This window comes from Scomber japonicus, chromosome 11, assembly GCF_027409825.1.
Source record: "Scomber japonicus isolate fScoJap1 chromosome 11, fScoJap1.pri, whole genome shotgun sequence".
Lineage (NCBI taxonomy): Eukaryota > Metazoa > Chordata > Actinopteri > Scombriformes > Scombridae > Scomber > Scomber japonicus.
The window spans coordinates 15773938-15797223 of NC_070588.1; the positions used below are offsets into that span (position 1 = coordinate 15773938).

The window sequence follows — 23286 nt, forward strand, 5'->3', positions numbered from 1 at the left end:
TGACTACTACAGGGTCCGCCCCCGTGTGCCTCCCCCTCACTCTGCCCGCCCTGACAGCATCTATACACAGTGCGCTGTCTCTGTTCCAGGGAGAATATCAGCTCTGCACAGGGAGGAGAGGATTATCAAAACCACTCAGCTCATCTGCATACACGTTCCCAGAGAACCACATGAGAACCCAGGGCTGCACCTCTTTTGTATAAAACCTGGTTCTCCTATCAGAGCGGCTCCACTTGATCTACTGTCACTGCTGTGAGAGGATTTAAAAAGGGGTTCTGTTTTTGTTTTCTTTTAAATGATTATCAGCCTATTTTCACAGTTTGAATGAGCAATTTGTTTGTGTATGATGTCTCTATTTGACTGGGACAATGCTGCTTGATGTAGACTTGCTTTGAGCATCAAGGAGTTTCCCTTCCATTTTTGGACTTGTTTACCTGGTGTGTTTCTTCATCTGGTTTGGGAGACTGCAGCACCAGAATGCCATCTAAAGAGTCCTACGAGGTTCACAAGGAAGAGAAGTCCCTGGTGCAAAAGGCCAAGCGAGAGGCCAATCAGGAGGATATTCTGGCGGCAGCTCTAGGGATGAGGATGGGGCCACAGAAACCTCCAGCCACTTTCTGGCAACCACTTAAACTATTCGCCTATTCACAGCTCACCTCACTTGTCCGCAGAGCCTCACTGAAAGAGAACGACCGAGCACCAAAATCTGAGAAAGTCCACAACTTCAAGGTGAGACTTAAATCAACTTTTTTTTAAAACAGGTTTTGTCATCTCCAAAATGTTGCTTTCATTTCATCATGTGTGGCCTGAGGGCAGCCTCTTATGCTTCCCTTGTGGGAGATGGGGGGGGGGGGGTGTTACTGAGTGGGAGAGAGGATGAAAAACTGAGCTGTTTTGGTCTGTCCAGTGAGCCTTTATCAAAAGAAAATCTGTTGGGTGGTCTGTGGACCACTGCTGTTGGTTTGAGGACCAGATGGAGAGATTAGGCTGATGAAGAGGGGAAACGATGGAGGAGTGTATCTCTATTTGGCGCTCAGTCTCCTGGTTTGGCTGGTTAATGGGATAGAAAACAGGGAGAGAAATATTACCATCAAGGCTTTGAACTGCTGATGCTCACCAGTCTTTTTCTGCGCCTTTGTTCTCTGTGTTGCTGAATGTTGCATTTCAGCATTTTTAGTGTTGTTCCTCCCAGAACCAATGAAAAACAGCAATTACCAGAATATTTTAGTCAATGACCAAACATTTAAAACATAACAATGTCTCGGACCATATATAGTTGTGTAAAGCCACAACTTTGCAATTAAGTCTATCTCCTTCTTTACAGTGATGAAATATAGATAGACTTGGGTCTAGTCAACGCTTTGATACAATATGACTCTTAAATTTTCATTTTTCAGCAAAACCAAGAGAAGACGACATATCCTAAACTCTAAAATGAATCACTGAATAAATGCATTTAGTTAAACAGGTCACATTAAGATACTTTTCTTGCTTATAAACATATGTGTGTGATATGTGTCACATATCAAAACAAAAAATAATTTCACACAAATTCAATCACAGTACGAATTGACTGAGTATGTGTTAAAGATACAATCCTATAAACATGAAAAGACACCCAAAGAAAAGACAGATGATATCACTCCAGCTAAATGGGGTCACCATTAATGAATGATGATTAACCGCCTTTGAACTTTTCAGGAACACTTGCTTAGGGTTACACAGTGATTCTATATGATTTCCCTGTTGTAGCTGCTGTTGACATGATGCAAACTGGGAGTGTTGTGACTTCATGTTCCCATAGGCCTTCCTGATTGGCTGGGATGTTGTTACCTGGTAGCATGTGGGGCTTCCTTTCCTACAAGAACAAGGCGACCCTCTACTGTTTCCATAGCAAATTTCACTGACAACTTGCACCATCTCTCTGGTGAAATGTCAGAATCCTACTGTGCCATGATAGAAAAACCTCCCTGCAGCGCTCACCTCAGTATTGTCAGTTTGAGGATCTGTTTAGACAACAGTCTTCCTCCACACACAGATGATCATCCTCCTCTGTCTCTGCCTTGTTTAAGATGGCAGCACATACGGGTTTCCTAGTCTGCTAAAGAAGGGGATAGGGTATCATTGAGTCAATGGCTGCAACTCCCAGCTGCTCTCATCATTGCACCTCATCACTAATATCTGTCACTGTCCTCTCTGTTGTAGGTCCATACATTTCGGGGGCCTCACTGGTGTGAACACTGTGCCAGCTTCATGTGGGGACTGATGGCTCAGGGGGTCAAATGTGCAGGTACACAAACACAATCTTATCACTCACTCATCTCTCAAAGCATCCTCTAACTGCATTTATGTTACTGTTACTGTAAATGGGTTACTTGGTTTTTAGTGCATCTGGAGCTGGATTATTGGGTTTTAATCTAAAATCCCAACTGTCATTTATGCACTGGATTAGGGATTGTGTAATGAGTGAAATGAGGACTCTGTAGCTGTGATGTAACTGATCCTTTACACAGTGTCAACCTTTTTGACCTACTTATTTCATTGTGAATGGGAAAATCCATTCAAACATGCAGCAGGAAGTGTTTTGAGTACTAACAGATTATTAAAAACATTCTAAAAGTAGCTCTTTTCATAAACAACTAAATTTTTTTTAGCTCAGAGATAGGTTGTTATTACAATAACAAAGGCAGTCTGTGTTTACACTGTCATGATTTTAATGGATAAACATTAGCTGTATTATAATCCAGTAAACACACAACAATAGGCTAACTATAGTATCATGCAGCTGACAGAAATAATGTGTTTCACAGCACAGTTCTCTGTATTTTTATGCTTTGTCATAGGCGCTCCATAGTGTGAGCACATTTTTTAATATACACCTATAATTTGCAACAATAATCTTTAGATATTTCTTTACCCTATTAATAAATATATGTTACTGTTTGCCCCCTTGCTTGTCAAATACTATGATATTTCTACTCCCAGTGAAGCTGTTATAGGAATGCATTTCCCATCCCAGAATAGTTCTATAATATAGCCCGATGTGTGTCTTTGATGTTTTATTGATGAAACAAAGTGTGTCACACAAATCTGTGGGAGTCAGATGTTAATTATTAATGTCTTGATTTTGAAAACTGACAGCATTCGGAATAAAGGCACATGCGTTTGCAGCCTATCTTTATGGACTCTTACACTGCCATTCCTTCACACTCGACCACAGCTACCAGAATCTAGGGCAGCAAAGTCTCACATGATGCTCAAATTTGCATACCAAAAAATGCTCTCCCACCCCCTTTTCTTTTTGTATGTGTGAACTGTTTTTGGCCGTGTGCCAGGAAGCCAGCCTCTGCTTGTGCTTGTTGTGCCACATTTCCTCATCAGAGTACGGCCCCCAGCCTCATCCCATCATGCCCATGAAGGAAAACAAAGCTGGCATGTCTCTTTAATGAGGAGCAGAGCTCAGAGCGTGGGGAAGGAGCTCTGTTTCCACACACATTAAAATTCAGCGGCTTCAACCAAAGAGCTAGGTCATGCAGATCAACCTTTATTCAACTGAAATACTTGGTAGAAAAACCAAACCATCTGACAAATACAAGTGGTGCTGTTTGTTTTCAAAGGGACTAGTTTCAACTAGTAAGCCAGCAGTGCATGTCCCCTAGACACGGTGATAATGTACTGATTAGAAATTAGCATCCAGCTACCATTAAACATCTTCTCAGAGCCTTTTAGCCAAAACTGAGCTGCTGTCTCCTCGCCATAGCAACAGACCTGACGGTGCAGTAAAGCAATATCCGCTGTCTCTTGGTGTCTCTTGGGCCCCTGTGTCACCCTCACCCGCCCCACCTGGGACCTATGAGGCCATCAGTGTGCACACAAGGACAACCTGAGCACAGCAGACATGCCTGATGACAGGCATCCTCTATTATACTGCCTGTCTCATGTCCTTAAGAGAATCATCTCTTAAGGTAATTACATTTCTGCATCAATGCATATAAATGCAGAATGTGTGAATTTCTCCAGGGACCCATATTAATCAAAATGTTGTCTGTAGTACTGCGTAGATTCTATCCTTTTTTAAAATATAAAATTAAAAGGTAGAAATTCATCTCAAGAATGAAAATAATGTTTTTTCATGTTTTTGGAATATAAAAGCACCTGGTATTTGCCAAAAAAACAACAACCTTTCAGAACTTGAAGAAGGCTTAAAAGATCTAAGAGCTTGAAGAGCTGGCCCATTTTAGTCTGGGAAACTAGGTCTAGTGTAGCCCGCAGCGCCTGAATTGCTGCTTCCACAGCCATTGTCTGTGAGCTTGGATTTGAAAAAGAATAGAGCGCACAGCAGCGCTGCTGTCCCTCCTCCAGGCCACAATGTTTTCAGTGTTCCTCTAATTCCCCTCATGCGTCTCTGTTACAAAACCGGGCTGGATTCTCCCTCTGCATCTGCTCTCCACGGGCTCCTCTGTTCCCAACAAGGTGAATCCTGCCATGAAACAGCTGTGCCACAGCCCCCATCCACTGTGACTGAAGACAAAACACAGTGTGGGATACTTACACTGCCATCATGACTAATATGCTATTTGAACACCCAGTGAGATGCATCCTAAAAACCATTTAGCAGAAAACAAAAACATTAAGAAGGGATTTTCCCAATGTAGCTTAATTATAATTAAATGAATACTTGTGCCTGTTATGTGAATAGCTAGGGTTTTTTTATATACAATTTGAAATTAAACATACACAAAATCATTCCTTCATTAGCACAATTTTCTGTGCTGTGGGTCATTATTGTTTTAATTGGCCAGTGGTGCCTTTTGGATATTCCTGCTACTCAAGGTGACTTCAATGCCACACATGGCAGAGGGAGGAGCTCTCCAATGGTCTTGTGACACTAAGAGGGCAAATATTGATTGAGCGGAAAAACAATTTAGTGCACGCCAAAACAAACATTAAACAGGCCGACCAAATTAAATTCACTCGATGTTGAATATGAATTTACAGAAGAATATTGCACTATTTAATAACCCTCAGTTCAAAGATGAAATCACTTTAACTAAACCTGCTATTTGTCTCTCTGCAGATTGTGGTGTGAATGTCCACAAACAATGCTCATCTCTGGTACCAAACGACTGCAAACCAGACCTGAGACACATCCGTAAAGTCTACAGCTGTGACCTCACGACCCTGGTAAAAGCTTACAATACAGCACGACCCATGGTGGTGGACATGTGTATAAGAGAAATTGAGTCAAGAGGTTAGTTGTGTATGTGTGTGTGTGTGTGTGTGTGTGTGTATGTGCCGTTGTGCTATAGTTCAAAATAAGATGAATTAGATGTCCTAGATGTCCAAGATGGATGAAGGGGTTAACATTGTATGGATCTTGTGTCTGAAATACTGCAAACTAAAGAGAAAGAACTATGGCAGCAAAGGACAGCTATAATAATTTGAATCTGATTAGCAGCTAAATAACTAATTGTGAAACTAGATCCTACTCAGCACTTAATTTAAATGCCACTGGGTTTCATGGCATTGGGATATTTTACTAAACTGTATTTTACTGTATCTGTAACAATCAATCCGAATGAATGTGATTTAATTTCTATGTAAGTTCAGAGAGTCAATATCAAGATTTCAAATTTAGAAATAATTTCATTTTTTTTCTTTCTTTGATCATTTGACTGTACAAACGAACGGACTGAATTCATGCTTGATTGCTTATCTGTAGCAGTCTGAATGTTTGAATATTTAATTTTAGATGTAAACAAATTATTCTGGGCAAATTCAATACTCAATACATGAAATTTCCCTTTTTAATTTATGGAACCTAAAAAGAATAATGCTTAATGTTTTTTCAAAGAAAGTGTTTCAATTTTATGTACTCAGTGGTATTTAAATTTCAATACTTTCACTTCCATAAAGAATTGTAGTAATTCTACAACAGTAGGACAACCAATCAAGCCTTTGTCTGGTCAGGAAACTTAAGTAATTTGAAGAAAAATATGTTTTAGATTACTTGTAACGAAATTAACTTTTAGCACCATTTGACATTTTTATACCTGTAAACTGTATTTACAATATTGTGGTCAAACAGCTTACCTCTAATTTTATAGTAAGCAATCTACAATGCTCACTACTTACTAAGTTAATGGGGTCTTTTTGAGGGGGTCTTGTTATGACTGAGAGGACTGATGAGAGTGTTGGTAATTGTAAACGTGTAATGAGGAATACATTACTCTGTTTCCTGCTGCCTTACTTGATTGCATCTCAGTTAAATCATTCAACTATGTAGGAAACTCATTGTCTGCCCTCTAATATATGTCTGTAGCTAAGTTTGATTTATGTCTTTATTATTTTGCCCAGCGATGCAGAAAACTATATGCATCTGCCCATGTTATTTCATGGTGACATTGTGGACATTTTATCCATAATTCCTTATGCATATTTAAGAGTGTTTAATTGTATTTTTCGAAATTACCCAAGGCGATACATGCATGTGATTTTTTTCTACATTACACATGACAGCCTTTACAGTGTCTGAAAGGTTATTTGTTTCTTGTTTATTTCTAAAGGGCTGAAGTCTGAAGGCCTATACAGAGTATCTGGATTCAGCGATTCAGTTGAAGAAGTCAAGATGGCGTTTGACAAAGGTTTGTGTTCCTTTGGTTCTGCGTGTTGTAACAGGTTTATAGATTTCTGTCAGCTCACAACATGACGATGACAGTGTGTGCTCACATATGTTTACATAAGTCGCATGGAACATTTCAGATTAATGAGAAAGTGGCACATTTGTGAAGGATTAATATCCATCTGGGAGTGCAGATCTGGAAATGTCCCTTGGCTTGCACGCATTCTTTCCCAATGTGGACAGGGGGGACTTCGGGGGATACAAACCCTGGATATATTCTCTCTGCCTTAAATATATCAGTAAAAAAAAACAAAAAACAACCTCTTCTGCTGTGTTGGGATTCAATAGTGGACTTAGTGAGAATGAGCCTGTCTTGGCCCAGTGCAGTGTGAATTTTAACTGTAAGAAAAACCCTGCAGCAGTGGGCTAAACTCTTAGCCAGATCCGCATGTGGGAGATCATCCATGACAGAGTGTCATTCCAGCTCACAGCACTGTGATGTTCAGTCTGCCAGCACAAGTAGGCCATGGCCTGTTCTGGAAAGCATGCATAACTGAGGGAAAGTCAGAATAAAACAGGCCAGGCGGATGATAGCAGCTACTATTCAAAATACAGAGTGAGAGTAGATATTTTCTACAGCCACTGTAACACAATCTCTTCATTCCTCAATTCACAGTGTGATGTGAAAGTGCTGATGTGAGCCATTTTTTTATTCTCCCTTTCTTCTTTTTTTATCTCACACATCCTCACAGCTGGCGAGAAGACAGACATCTCAGTGAACGCCTATGAAGACATCAATATCATCACGGGTGCACTGAAACTGTACCTCAGGGATTTGCCTGTTCCTGTCATCTCATACGATGCTTACCCCAGGTTCATTGACGCTGCAAGTAAGTCACAACTACTGTAATTAGTAAGCGGCACACCTGCTTTAATGTGCTGTATTTCACTGACAGTCATTTACTTTACTTTATTTACTTTGTTTTATGTGGTCATGAAAAAGCCTCCACATGTATTAATTGTTTTAAGTATTTACAGTATTAACACCTGTATGTTGTTATTGGAATCCACTAAATGCTATCTGATTTTTGAGGTGAACATGTTGTTGAGAACTTTTGACAAACCTTTATGTCAAATTTTGAGGCTGTAGTTTGTGTTTCTGTCATGTTGGACTACATTTCATTGTTGGGAGTTCTTGTTATTGTGTCCACCTTGTGGAAGCTACCCTGCAGAACAATAGTCCTCTAAACTCTCGTTCATGCACTTTTTATTGTTATTGTTGTTATTGAAAGAAAAGGGTGTTGATTGTTAATGTTCCTCAGTTATAGATGAAGCAGAAGTGTGAAATATGGTCAAATCAGCCAATGACTTTCCAAACTCAGCACCGACCACAAGTCCTGAAGAAATATTCAACTCCAATTGTACAGCTAATTTGCAAAAAAAAAAAAAAAATACAATAACCATAGAGCCAAGATAACAGTGAAAGTGTTCATTTGCATAAGTTATCTCAAGCAGCATGGTATCAGACATCTTCCCAGAGACTAATGACTTTCATCACCCCTCAGGAAATATCTGCATTGATTTCTGATTGTGTCCTTTGAGGTCAGATGGTGTTTTTTGGCCACTTTAACAGCATGCACCTTTCTGTTTCTCAGAACTCACAGACCCTGAAAAGAAGCTTGAAGCTTTCCGTGAGGCTTTAGCTCTGCTACCGCCATCACACTGTGAAACTCTCAAGTACCTCATGGCACACTTAAAAAGGTGAGTAACCTAAGCAACTAATGGTCATGAAGATTTGAATCTTATGCAACCGAATACCTAATGTTTATAACTTTTTATTCACATTTCAGGGTGACACAGAATGATAAATTCAACCTGATGAACGCAGAGAACCTCGCCATTGTTTTTGGACCCACCCTGATGCGTGCTCCAAACCTGGACGCCATGACAGCACTCAATGACATCCGCTACCAGAGACAGGTGGTGGAGGCGCTCATAAAAAATGAAGACTTGCTCTTCTAAACACAAATCAGGACTTTTATAAAACAGCTTTCTAATCATTCTTTTATGTAAAGACTTGAATGACTGTTTGTACATTGATTGATACATTTTTTTTAAAAAATGCCCTGTGTATGGACTAGTGCTGACCTGTCCTCCCATGTACTGGGTGTGGACATTGAACCTTACACTTGTACGTACTCTATGTATCCCCATTTTTGTCGGGGGATTTTCAGAAACTGACAGACCAGCATGCATGGTGTGAGGTCTTTCCTTTGTAGTCGTAACCCAGCATGTGTTAAAAGATTGTGTAGCGCTGTGACTTTGCTTTCGTCTGCTCTGTAGTAGTTATAGTCCACATTCCCAGCTGCCTGTCGAGCAGTTATTTCTGTGAAACATTGTATAGCTGGATGTAAAAATAAGCTACTGATCTTTGGGGTAATTTTTATGATGCTGTATTTTTTTATCTCCTCAACTGTTTTTATGTAACCTGCAGTTCTTAGTTGAATGAGCCTTTAAGACTTTCCTGTCAATGTGTACACACTGGTGCATTTGCCTGACTTTAACACTTTTAATGTGTTTATAAACAGCATTATTTGTGAATTTAATTTTTTACTGTAATGTTTTTGTACACAACTTGTGCATGATCACTTTAATTTATTAAACCTGGCTTTGAGAAATTAATGCTTAATGAGTCATCTGAATTGCTATAATAAACATCAGCATTAAATGTATATTTAAAGCAGTATCTACTGATTTATTGGCCACCAGGGGGCAGCAGAAACAAGCATGTTTACACGTTACAAAAACGTTTCTTATTTACAACTTTAACATTGTTATTATAGTAGCTACTGAACATTAATTTGGAGCTCTGTTTTGCTCTCCACTGACCCTCAAAGTATCAGTCTTGCTCTTTAGCTGCTAAATGATCCACTATGTCCACCAGATAATTGCTAACATTGTCTGTGAGCTGTTTGGTGCGGAGAAGGTAGTGTACAATAGGTTCATCAGTGTTTTTACTATCCATTGTTAATGTGATTATAGCAGCTGTAACTGAGCTTTTGAGTGTCAATGTTTTGAAAAAAAAAGTTTAATCATGGCAAAGAACAGTTATATGCATGTAGACAAAGATGACGAAGTGATGCTGGTGTAAATATTGCCAATGAAATCACATATGAACCTCCTTTTTTTGCCTTTAAGGGTAAGGCTGGCAATATCCTATATTTGTTGTAATGTCAACAAATAATTTAAAAAAACCAAAACCAACAATGAATTCATCTTGAGTGTTGCCTGTGTAGGTATATGTAGCTTTTTCTCCTTTGTCATTGCTGTCAAAAAACACATCAAGGCACATAGTTACACTTTTTTATAATGAAAGTGGGCACTGTGTTTATATCCAGTTAATCCTACATAACCTACATACACCATCCTGGTGCTTTTAAATACTCATAAGAGCACCAAATATTGTATGTATTAATCCATTACTGGCAATAATCCCAAATACAGGGACTATGTACTCCTGTTTCAGTAATGTTTACTAAAAGCTGCAGTGTTGTAGTGGAAATTACTTTGCCTTTTGGAAGAATTACACTTTATATTTATGGCCTGACTTTAAAAATGTATGAAACCAGTGGGTTTGGGTCTGAGAGCCACAGAGTAGAATTGAGAGGTAGTTAACTGAGATTCGTTGACAGTAAAAAATGTATTTTGTAAACTTTAAATGAAGCCAAAAAAAAACTGACCTTGGCAGAAGGGGATGTTAGTCCTTCATTTTGCATATTCAGAATGACAGATTGTGCCTAACAGCTACACATTGCATGACTGTATGTAACCATCTCTAACAACACATCAGTCACACTGATTCACTGCGAAATCAAAACCAAACCCATAATACCTAAGGCAACACCACTATGTACACTCACGAGATGGTTAATTACTGGATATAAATATGTGCAAACATCGTAAAATCTATGCATTTTAGGTTTAATTACATACAGGTTTTGTCTTTCCAAAAACCAGCAATACATTTATATATTTAGTAAGCCACATTTTATTTTACGTCACACTTCTTTTCTTTAAAAAAAAAAAAAATGTATGTACATTTTTTGGCATCTCATGTTGTCTATAGCTACGTTTAGGTTTTTGTACCTCAAATGTCCCCACAAAACTAGAGAAAAGAAGCAATCACTGCTTGACATTTAATCACTTGGTTTCTGTGACCACATCACATTGAGTTAATGTAAGCCGAATGCAGACTTGTCTCTGGTGATTGTGTGGCAAAATTGGATTTTCATCCAACCGTTTAGCCTCCCTCACCATTATCAGACATTTTAAATATATCATACCATCATCTACATTAGGCATTGAATGTGAAAGGGGGGTAAACCACACCAATAAAGCTATCGTGCTTTCTGTCTCCCAGTCAGATGCTGTGATAACACCATGCCGGAGTAATGTCCGCCAAGTGTATTGTGTGCTGGATGTGCCTTATTCACAGTAATGAGACTAAATTTGAAAAGCTGTGATCCATGAGATAGCTGACCTTTCTTTGTTGACTGGATTGTAATGCTTTCCGCCTGCAGAAGACTGACCTGAATATGCTTCCAAATGTTGAAATATAAAGACAGAAATATTCACCAATGTGTGATACAGTGTATGGAATAATGGAAATTATGTTCAATTTCCCACCATAACTGGATATTATCATTGTTTTTTTTAATTATTTTACATAAAAAATGCATCAGTGTAATCATTTAACAGATCAATAATGAAAATCAAAGACTGTATTATTTATTACATATTTTATTTACAAAATTTACATTAAGAGTGATTCGGTCTGTAATACTTGACAACTGCCAGCTGAAATACTTTCATAATTGTCAATACATAATAAAAGTAAAATAAAATCATAAAATTAATGGAAATGGAAATACAGGATGTTCTCACTGAAGGATTATTACAACACTGTCCAGTTTTAAATTTTCCTATATTTATGTGAAATATATCTACACACATTATAATCTCTTCTATGAAAATTCTAATCCTCTTAATCGTCATTGAGGCATAAACATCCAGTATGTCGCCCAGTTTTTATCTACACCCTGCAGATACCATACAGGCATGTCCATTCAGATTCAGTGAACATTTTATTCACTTATACAGCTGATCTAAAAACACAGTTCATGCTCGCCTGGAGACTGAAATCACAGTGTGAGACCTGAAAGTGTTGTAATTAACACTGGACAGGGACCCAAAGTGTCCATCTGGGACCACAGGGCTGGTGAGCAGATACAATGATGGCTTGTCCTGTGTTACGTGACAGACTTGGAGAAAGGCAAAGCGGTGCTTACATGGTGTCAGCTCAGAAAGAGCGGGGGGAGGGTTGAGACAAATCTCTCTTAATTCAGACATTGCCAAAATGGTCATTTGTTCCTAAGTGAGATGAATGAGGCCAGTGGTTGAGTGACTGGCTGATTGAACGGATTGGGGATGTGAGGAAATTGAGTTGCCTGACCCATCACTGGCCTGACAGGGTGGGGAAGGTGCAGAGCAAAGAAAGAAGACATGTGTATAACACCTGGCCTCCAGGAAACACAAGGCTGGATGAACACATGAATAACCAAATCTAATCTATTATTTATTTTTAGGCATTATTTTAGAAAAAGCACTGGGTTACTTCTAAACTGAATTAAATAAAGCTTCCTCATACTAATTGAAAGGCTAAAATAGCTACATTACTAAACTGTCTTCATTATATTACTTTAAACAATGAAAAATCAAACTAGACTATTTATTACTTAGTATTGACCGAATACAAACTAAAACACTGAAACTCTTATTAAGCCAGTGTTATTTCATCCTACTTGCCTCTAGTTTCAAGGTTAAAAGGTTTATGCTCCAGTGAAATGTTTCTAAACAGACATATAAATGCATGGATTGATGTGCTTTTATTTGTGTCATTCTGTTAAAATGTTCCCTCAAACAAGGGATTACAAGACACAAACTATGTGGCAAAACATGTTTAACACAGGGAAAACATTTATAATGATATGAAAGATACCCATAAAAGGTATTATTGACACACAGTTAACAAAGTTGATTCTTATCTTAAGTGCGAGCATAACGTAATGTTTCTAAATGTAATGGTAAAATATTACATCTCAGTTGGGCACTTTTCTATTTAGGAAGATAAAATTTCACATAATTCTCCATACCAAGCTAATTTCTGATCCCTGTTCTATCTTTTGGCTTATTCCAAATAGTGAATACAAACAAAATCTAATCAAACCAATGTTAACTTTTTCTTTCAAATTGGATGCTTTCTCTCACCTTACTTTTTTCAAATCAAGTGTACATATTCTGACCCAAGACTGCTCGTCTGTGTGTCCCACATGAGGATTTTGTTTTAGAGTCATTAAAACCCACCAGTCTGTTCCTCAGTCTATTCATATGAACAGTGCATGCCCGTCAGAGTCTCCTGTCACAGCTGTGGTTGCAGCAAATGTATTTACTTCCGTGAAGTATCTCATGACGTTATTCTGAATCTGTTCACATCCTTTGTAATTTTTAAAACCCCACACACCAACATCCTAGTGTGATACACCAACATTGTAATGCAACTTAGAAGATAGTGTACTTGGATAAACCAAAGCCAATAAATTAAGCTTTTACTATGACCACCTAAAGCTCTACTAGCTGTTGCTGTCTAACTGAACTAAAATGTATATATTAATCAACATAATAAAGTCATTAATAAGTCATTAATAAGTCATTGTTGATTTTTTCCCTAGTCAATCTACCCAACAATCAATCTTCTGTGAGGTTTTGTTGCTCTAAATTTTGTACAGGAGCACTCCAGTTGGGCAATATCTTAATATGCCAAGAGCCTTTAGTATAACAGTTAAGATTTTTCCTCTAAAATACAAATTTTGTAAAATTGTTTCAATGCTCTTCATTCATTCTGCTCAACATCATCAATTCATGAAATGAGCAATTGCATAGCTGTAGCATGACAATATACTGTATGTTTCCAATTACGTGTAAACTTATCAAAAAAGAGGATACATATATAAACAGATATAAATAAACAGAGCAAGATTAGTTCAGGTAAAAGGTGATAGTTCATCATTGATTTAACATGATTGATTTAACAACACAATCACATGTAAATGTAAGTTGCCTGGCCATGCATTTCTCAAACTGATTCGATCACTTAAATTTGAACATCATCATTGAGATCATCTGTTTTGTTGACTGTTTCCAAAGTCAAGAATGAAGATTCAGTCTTGACAAAGCTTCATTTCCAGACTATGTGTGTGAAATCATTATTCAATGTGGAAACATCTCTTTGATTCTGGTGCTCAACAGAGATTGCAATTACAGCATTAATAGTTTATCACTGCTACAAGAAAAACTGAGGACAGTGAGCATGTGTTGTGTCTTTGCACCTCAGTGTTGTGTGTGGCCATGTTCACGATGGGATATTTCAGTCGTGGATTACTCTGGCATGTTGATCTTCTAACAGATGACATAGAATGAGGCCCTCTCAAATGACAAGCATTGGCAGCCAGTCACTCACATCCTCTGTCAGACAATAACAACAAGGCTGCCAGTGGAGAGCTTGGAGGTTGAACAGTAAGTCATTTGCCAGCGCTGAAAGAATGTTTTAGGTGGGTCAAACCTTTTTAATTCTCAAGTGGTCAACGGGCAACGTGTTGAAGTTGGATATTGGTTTTTGGATGCCGTGGTTTATTGGCAAGAATGAATACTTTATTTTTCATTTTCCATCTAATAATTCTAGCAGGTAAGAATATATTTAAAACTAAAGAAAATGTGTGCTTGTTAACTGTGTATGTAAGTGCCTTTTTTCCTAGAATTAGTTTTAGTATTTAAAGCATAATGAAGTTTAATTAAACGTTGACGAAACCCTGTTTTTTAAATTAATAATGTTTAATAAAACTGCTCTCAGGTCAGTGAAAGCTGATCCAATTCAAACAACCAAACTAATGAGCAATTTTCAATTTTGTGCAAAATGGCTCTTTGATTGACAGAGACACGTGTCCTCTTTTCATTTTGCCTTTCAGTCTCTGTCTGTCAACACATGAGGTCAACTGCATAATTATGTGCCAGCCAATTCTTTAGTTTGCTGAGTTGAATGTCTCAAGAACCTTTCAGCCATTCAACAACATGTTGCTGCAAAATGACCTTCATTTCAAGGTCAGCTGAAAAATGAAAGGGGATCCTGCTCTGGCTTGTGCCACATATGTAGCGGAAATAGCGTAAAAATATCTCAATTGATGACCCATACAAGGGTCTCATCACAGGTTTACATGCAGTATTGCCAAATTTAGTCCACAAATCCATCAAAGCAAATATATCCAAAATCATATACTGTAAACAGTGAAATTTGAACATTTGCCTGAATGCATTTTTAAAAATGCTAAGCAACCTGTAAACTTTTTTTCACATAAACACATACTTATAATGATTTGAATTAAAAAAAACATATTTGAAATGAAAACAGTGAATTTATGTATTTAATACCTACAAAATTAAAGCAAACATACTGTGATATTGAAGTGAGCCAGTTTCAGTCTACTTCATAAATCAAGCAACATCAAAGCACATGTACATGCACATATTTTCACACACATTTTACACCTATAGTATCTGGCACTTGTCACGTCTATTTTCAACTCATATTGAATGAACTCACATCAAGTATCAGATGTTCTTAAAGCAATATTCCACTTTGGCACAAGATAATCATTTTCAACACAATAAAGAAGCATCTTTAGGAGTCACATGCAATCCCCCCAGTCATTTCACTGTTTAAATATTGCTGATGTAAGTAATCTCTCGTTACAACTAAGTGTGTATCCTGTGTGGTGTATTGTTTGTTCTAGGAGCTGCCTGGGCCTCCACTGATGAAACACGCCTGGTTAAAACCCTCTTCACTGGTTATAATAAGGTCGTTCGTCCTGTCAGCCACTTTAAGGACCCAGTTGTTGTGACTGTTGGTCTTCAGCTCATCCAGCTGATCAATGTGGTGAGGTCTCATGTCACACCATCTTTAATATGATTCACTGTCATCAACTGTCTATAAACATAAAAATTGATCTGGATCCACAGGATGAGGTCAACCAGATTGTCAGCAGCAACGTGCGACTGAAGCAGGTTTGATTTATACATGTGTTTCTTGTTGGGAAATTGTGAAAGAATGACAAAGGATGCACCGCCATAGTGTAGAGACAGATAGAAGAAGATAGAAGAAAGCAGCAGGCAAGATTACCTCTTCATGCTTATAGCTACAAATTATAAGTGTGAAAAAAATGCTTGTCAACATACCAATATTTTTCTCTGGAAATGATTAAAACACACTTTATGGACTTGAGCAGTTACAAACAAATACTGGTTTGTCCCATCAAAAAACAAAAATAAATAAATAAAATATTCTGATGGTTTGACTACAATAAAAAGGAGGTTTTTAAAGTGAGTGTGCGGAACAAATTTAAATAAATAATCAATACATTTAAAATTAGATTGAATAAATTCCTTTCAACAGGACATTTTATATGATTATAAAGTAGATCAGTGACTATTTGTGGAATTATTGTTATTTTAAATAGGTATATTGTATTGTTTTGTTGTATGGATTTTTGTTTTGGTTGTAATCTGGTGTGGAGGATTTGTATCCTGTACCAGAAAAATGTTATTTTCTTGTGCCATCCTCTTCATGGAGGTCACAGATACTGGTCTCGTACTGCATGGCGCTGGTTTTGTTCCAGAAAAGGTCATCTGGTATTTTTCTAGTACCAGAGGCATTTCATATTGTATTGTATTCGTGACTTCACAGCGTCAGTGTTGCTTCAGTGAACTATAAAAAAAAATAAAATAGTTTAGTTCAGCTACTGTAAAAGTTATCTGCTGTTTCATTGTTTTATGAGCTTTGTTGTTTATATACAGAAAAAAAGCTTTGGAGGATGTGATTTGTCTTTGAGCCATCTCTTCAAAATGTGGTAGAATTTTTGAAATTGAAAAAAAAAACCTTTCTTAAGTAACACAATCTTCCATGCAATTAAACATTATATTTTTTGTTGTTGAACTGCTTCCTATAGTTCTGGTTTTCTGGTTGTCTGTTTTTCCAGCAATGGAAAGATGTGAACTTGCAGTGGAACCCAGAGGATTATGGGGGCATCAGAAAGATCAGAATTCCCTCCACTGACATTTGGCGGCCTGATCTAGTCCTCTACAACAAGTATGTTCTCAGGTTATATTTGATCCAAGGCATGTCCTCCGTTTGCGACAAAACCCTTCTTACATTATAATGTGCTTTATGTTACCTAAAGCATCTAAACCTCTAGAAACAATCAACACACCTGTCAGTGATGTTTTGAATCACTCTTTCTTATTCTCCAGTATGCAGCCTGTGAAAGCTCAGATTTCATTAGGCTAAATCTGGCCTCTGTATTGCAGCTCCCCCCTCTCTCTCTCTCTCTCTATCTCTCACACACACACGCACAATCACACACACACACACACCATATGCTGCATCTGACACACTGATGTTTTTCCCTAACAACCAGCTTCGCTGCCACAACAACTTGTGCCGTGCCTAGCGCTGGTTGGCTGGACTGTGCAGCAGGAGCAACGACCCATCCTCAGGCACTGATGTCGCCCTGCGTTAACATTTAGCTTTTTAGCCCCTATGTTGATTTTGCCTGTGCTTGTCTGTGCCCACAGTGCTGATGGTGACTTTGCCATCGTTCATGAGACCAAAGTGCTGCTGGAATATACAGGAATGATCACGTGGAACCCACCTGCCATCTTCAAGAGCTACTGTGAAATTATTGTGCTACATTTCCCCTTTGACCTCCAGAACTGCAGTATGAAGCTGGGCACCTGGACTTATGATGGCAACTTGGTCGTTGTCAATCCTGTAATTCGATTTAAATCTTCTCTTTAAGGGTATAATTTGGAAATTTAGCTTTCTTGCCGATAGTGAGAAAATTCTTATGTCTCATATGTATGGTAAATATGAATCTATATCCAACAGCTGGGGAAAAAGCTAGCTATCCAACTGTGACAAAATCTGCTGACAACCACCTCTAAGCTTACTAATTAAATTAATAAAAAATGTACAAAAATGACAAGTTGCAGTTTTACAGGGGTTATGTGCAGGACTATTCCTTGGCTGGAAGCAGTAACTTGTAGTCTTGTCATCAGAAGGAAAGAAAGAAACAGCAATGGGCTAAGAACTAGTCCTGCACATAACAATCCATAAAACCTCAACTTGCGATTTTGTACTCATTGGTTCGTGTTTGTATTAATACTCATACAAAGTGTTAATTAGTACACTCTTTTAACTTGTGGACAGAGCTAGGCTAACTGTTTCCAGTCTTTATTCTAATCTAAGCTATCCGTTTCCTGGCTCCACCTTCCTATTTACCATACAGACACAAGAGTGGGATCATTTTATCAAACCTTTAGTAAGAAAGTAAATAAGATTATTTCTCAGAATGTTTAAATATCTCTTTAACCACACAAATAGTATGAATCATAACTTGTGCAACAAATTCTAGACAGTCCCTTTAAATAGAGCAACATCTCTTAACACATTTTTATTGCTTAAGAACTAGAATACACATTACAATATTAATACTAGGGCTTCAGCTTACCCCCCTCTTCATTTCTTCTCCTCTTCAGGATAGTGATCGTCCTGATCTGAGTAACTTCATGGAGAGTGGAGAGTGGGTGATGAAGGATTTCCGCAGCTGGAAACACTGGGTGTACTATGCCTGCTGCCCGGACACCCCCTACCTGGACATCACCTACCACTTCCTCATGCTGCGTTTGCCCCTCTACTTTATCGTTAACGTTATTATCCCCTGTATGCTCTTCTCCTTCCTGACTGGACTTGTCTTCTATCTTCCTACAGACTCTGGTATGTTGACTACTGTTTCCACAGTGTTTTTACTTTCACAAGTTTTCTCTTTAAAAGCATTGTGACATTGTGACATTACAGAAAGAAACGCACTGCTTTCAGCATATAAACATCCACTGCATACAATACAGACAAATAAACAACAAACACTTTTCTTGCCCCATTGCTACTAAATTCATATATTCTTTGAGCTAGTTAGCCACACTATAAAAGTCCCTTTTCAGGCATAATGTGGAGCTGTGTTTGCTTTTGCTTTATATTCTCAAGTTGTTTTTCCAAGTAGACAGAATGCTGAGCTGAAGGGAGTCTGTGTTTAACCTGCATGATGTTAAATGTAAATCTACAGTCACTGCTTAAGCGCCATCATAGCACATAGATCCACACTAGTTATTTGAAGGGAAATGGAAAAGAAATACTGGAAGTACACATTGTAAAAAGGGTTCATATCTACCATGGATTTGCTACATTTCTGTGTTATTATTTGTGTTTCCAAAATATTAGTTGACAATTTTTGGACAAAATGTTGCTGTTAATTCTGCCTCTCGGTCTGAGGTGTCTGTATCTTCTGCATGGCTCCTGTGCACATCTGGCCGTGTTCCCAGTGTGTAGGTCTGCCTCATTACCCAGGGTCCCTCTGTGCTGTCATGTCTGAAAGCAGGCCTTTGCTTTAATGTATAATACATCACTTGATCCCTGTTTCTGATATGGCTGCTGACAGGATAGTGTGGAAGAGAAGCTGGCGCCAAAAGACACTCTCTCAGGGATAACCACTCTTGCTGAGCAACAAAAACATGTCTCGCATTCTACTTGTGAAATGGTGTCAAAACAGTCATTCTTTTTTTTATTGGTATTTTTAAACAAAAACAAAAAAAAGGCTTTTTAAATGTATTATTTGTTGAATGAGTTATTGGTGCAGTTATTGTGTGGCAATGCTGAAAATGGAATACCTTTTCAATAGCTAGGGAGGTGTAACATAGAAGGAGCTCTCCCTTGTGGCAATCCAATAAAATTGCAGATATGTTGCAGATATGATGTTGTAGGTATTAGGAGTAGACACTTAAATGTGGCAGCTTCGCTCTATTTTTATGATTATTTCAACATATCCTTTAAAATAAAGGTGTGTTTAAGAAACACAGGATATGTCTTATACTACTCGTCCTATTTAACCTCTTAACGCACGCTGTTCCGTTTACGGGACGGGACGGATGTTAGGAGGTAGCCACAAGTTCTTCTGAATGTTTTAAACACCAACCCTTAAACATATATATTCATGCCGTACATTGTTGGAAAGCTTAGATTGTCCTGATTCATTCAAGACCACTCGCGACTTATATGGTTGCTCACAGCCGTAATAGTATTAGCGATTAGCTCGGCTAGCCCCTGAGCTAAGTAAGAAAAGCTATAATGCCTACATACCTTCAAAGTCTTCCCTTTATCCACAACGATCATCTTATGACTCAGCACTTTCTGTACAGCTCGCCAAATATCCATTCTTGTGAAATATGAAATCCGTTTCCATAAAACCGAAATACTTTCCTCAATATGTCCATGTATTTAGTCCAACACATAATGTAATAACACAAATAACAAACCATATAGGTCCGTTTACGTCATTTCCTGACCTGCACGTCCATCTCAGAGTACACGTGACTAGATGTTTACGACCGTGAGCCTCTTCTGCTTCTGACGACACCACACACAAGCCAATCGGTGTTTAGGATTAGGCAGCCAATGAGGACATGTGACCGACAACAATGACGACATGGCTTTGATTGACAGCTGTTCTAGCCAATGGAAATATTCGGTAAAATGAAGTTGATAACCTTTTAGCCAATAGTCTGAGGTTTCCAACGGTGTATGACACTAAGCTATCAAGTTTGGCTGTCCATAAACAAACTCCAAGCGTAAGGACCTGAGGAAAACGCATGGACATACCTGTTGAAAAATAATTCAGAAAAATTCATCTTTTGGTCTTTTGACTCCAAATTTGGACTGCATAAAGCCAAGACCTGTGGCTGTGGCCTCATTGTGTCTATATCCTGCTGAGAGGTCCCTGAATGTCTGTACACATGTCATTGTAAAGGCAAACCTATGGGCGAGTAAACAACCCCATCATTGTAACCTCTGCCACTCTTTGTCAGTAAGTCACAGAATCACACAGACACTTTTACAAGAATCCTGTGTTTCCTTTCCAATGATACCAGACACATCTCTGAGTCTCAAACTATGTGGGATCTGTGCTGCTCACAACTTGGGCATGTCGTTTAGGCTAACAGCATAAAAAACAGGGGCGTGTGTTAAGTGGTTAACTATGTGCCACATGGCATAGAAGGTATAAATCTGGAGTTGCTCACCTTTTTCTCCACTTGGTTGCCACTTGAAAACAAAGCAATGTAGTTATAAACTGCTCACAACCTGTCTGTGGTTTTATATACTATCTCTGACCAGTTTGTGACAGATTTTCCCCCTTATTTAAAACATTTTTTAGTGGAATGAAGAGGTAAATTATCCAGTAATTTACAAGGGAAGGAAAATTAGTTTTTTTCTGAGTTAATACATTCATTTGTGACTTTGGAAACAGCACCTGCAAAACAATCTCACCACAAAGTCCTTCCAGTATGTTTTGGAGCTTTTGAAAATCCATCTGCTGATGAATGTGTTAAGCATTATGTTTGAAGCAATTGCATATTGTATGGCATTCTGTGCCTTAAGAAGTATGTAGTAGTAACAGTGAGGATGGTCGGCTGTGTCTTTCAGGTGAAAAGATGACTCTCAGTATCTCCGTCTTGCTGTCTCTGACTGTGTTCCTGCTGGTCATTGTAGAGCTGATTCCCTCCACCTCCAGTGCTGTGCCACTCATTGGGAAGTACATGCTCTTCACCATGGTCTTTGTCATTGCCTCCATCATCATTACTGTCATTGTCATCAACACTCACCACCGCTCCCCGAGCACTCACACGATGCCTGACTGGGTCCGTAAGGTGAGCAGAGGGGAATGAAATGATGATATATAATTTTCATCACAGAGCTGAATGATTAAATAGGAATATTTCTCCTTCTGAGACCACTTGCCAAACTTTGGAGAGCCATATCTTTTATAATTTGTTCTATACTGCCATCTAGTGCTGACATGGAGAACATCTTTTTTTTTTTAAAGTTGACTGCTCTGCTGCTGTGCATATCCTTGACCTATTGCAAATATTTTAATTTCATTGGCAGGTTTTTATTGAAACTATCCCCAACATCATGTTCTTCTCAACAATGAAGCGCCCAGGAAAGGAAAAGCCAAATAAAAGTATCCAGAATACCGATTTTGACATCTCAGACATCTCTGGCAACCAGGTCACTCATATTACCTACCAGTCACCCATCGCCAAAAATCCTGATGTCCGCAGTGCCATTGAGGGAGTCAAGTACATTGCAGAAACCATGAAATCCGATGAAGAATCCAACAATGTAATTTTTCTCATAACAAAAAGTGTTTCTCATGTGTTTTTTCAATGAGTCTTGTTTTGTATGTGACATACTGTCCCTTCTCTTCATCCAGGCGGCTGAAGAGTGGAAGTTTGTGGCCATGGTGTTGGATCACATCCTGCTGTGTGTCTTCATGGCTGTGTGTCTTATCGGCACATTAGGTGTGTTCGCAGGCCGTCTCATTGAGCTAAGCATGCTCTAGAGGCCTTTTGCTCTATTGGTTTGACTTGTCAGATGACTGATTTGATGCTCAATGTGAATAATTACCTGTTTTTCAAGCTGCTGTATGTTGACCTGCAGCATTTACAGTCTAAAAGAGGTCCCTGTTTGATTGTGTTTTGATGTTTTAAGATGGCCGTATAGCACATCATTTTGGATATAATGATAACACAATTTAGCTTTGTTTTTCTAATGAGTATATAATGTCTGTGGTTGAAACGTATAATTAATTCAAGATAAATCTAAGATTTTGGAATATTGTACATTTTGCTTGACATGTTTATAGGGAACAACTAAATAAAAGGGTCAGTTTTCAGGGTGACTCATTTAGAAGTTCAATGTTGTTCATGTTGCTGAATCCTTTATGATCTGCTTTTTGACACACCGTATGTAACTCAGTGTAATAAAGATATGTTTAATTACTATTACCATAGCTACCATTTGGTACCACTGAACTGATGCCCTTAATTTTTTCTGTGAATTTTAAAATTTGAACTCTTTCATACTGCTTGATGCATCCAAAAAAAGGGGGGGAAAGTTTGAGAATAAACTGGAGCCTTTCATTTGTGACAATGTTTGTGATAGACACAATGGTATTAGAACTTAAGGTTCAATATAAAGCCCTTCAATAGGATTGAGTATTCCCCCTCCAGATTGTATTACCAATAGTGTGGAGAGGATTTTGAGAGCATTTAGACGTTCATGCTGATAAAATCAATTTACAAAAAAATATGAATCAACATTTAAAGCTACATTCAACTAATTGTTTTGTTTTGTTTCCTTTTTGTGCCACTGGGGGCAGTACAACAAGAAGCTGCAGACATATCATTGCCTCATAAAGTTGTTATGGCGAGTGTGTTAACAAAAGTCAGCAACTATAGAGCAAGGACATGAAGGAAGTGAGATAAGTCCAAAACAGTTGTACCGTACTGTCCTCTTCCGCTTATCCAGGGTCGGGTCGCAGGGGCAGCAGCCTAAGCAGGGAAGCCCAGACATCCCGCAGCCACTCCCCAACCAAAACAGTTGTTAA

General features: G+C 38.4%; 2 protein-coding genes across 6 annotated transcripts; both read left to right on the plus strand.

Annotated features, from left to right (window-relative positions):
- The first annotated feature begins 477 nt into the window (after positions 1-477).
- On the plus strand, positions 478-8644 carry chn1 (chimerin 1). 5 transcript variants are annotated; one of them, XM_053328989.1, is made up of 7 exons: positions 478-729; positions 2206-2290; positions 5078-5251; positions 6567-6644; positions 7375-7512; positions 8278-8383; positions 8473-8644. In XM_053328989.1, exons 1-7 carry the CDS (start codon positions 478-480, stop codon positions 8642-8644), a joined length of 1005 nt encoding a protein of 334 aa, XP_053184964.1. The 5 variants fall into 5 exon arrangements, with proteins under 5 accessions (XP_053184964.1, XP_053184965.1, XP_053184967.1 ...); XM_053328990.1 differs by lacking the exon at positions 7375-7512; XM_053328992.1 differs by lacking the exon at positions 5078-5251.
- Positions 8645-14380: 5736 nt separating this feature from the next.
- LOC128368209 (acetylcholine receptor subunit alpha-like) lies at positions 14381-22239 on the plus strand. Its single transcript, XM_053328986.1, has 9 exons — positions 14381-14423; positions 15526-15668; positions 15752-15796; positions 16768-16877; positions 17363-17558; positions 18326-18563; positions 21321-21544; positions 21783-22019; positions 22111-22239. Exons 1-9 carry the CDS (start codon positions 14381-14383, stop codon positions 22237-22239), a joined length of 1365 nt encoding a protein of 454 aa, XP_053184961.1.
- Positions 22240-23286: the final 1047 nt, after the last annotated feature.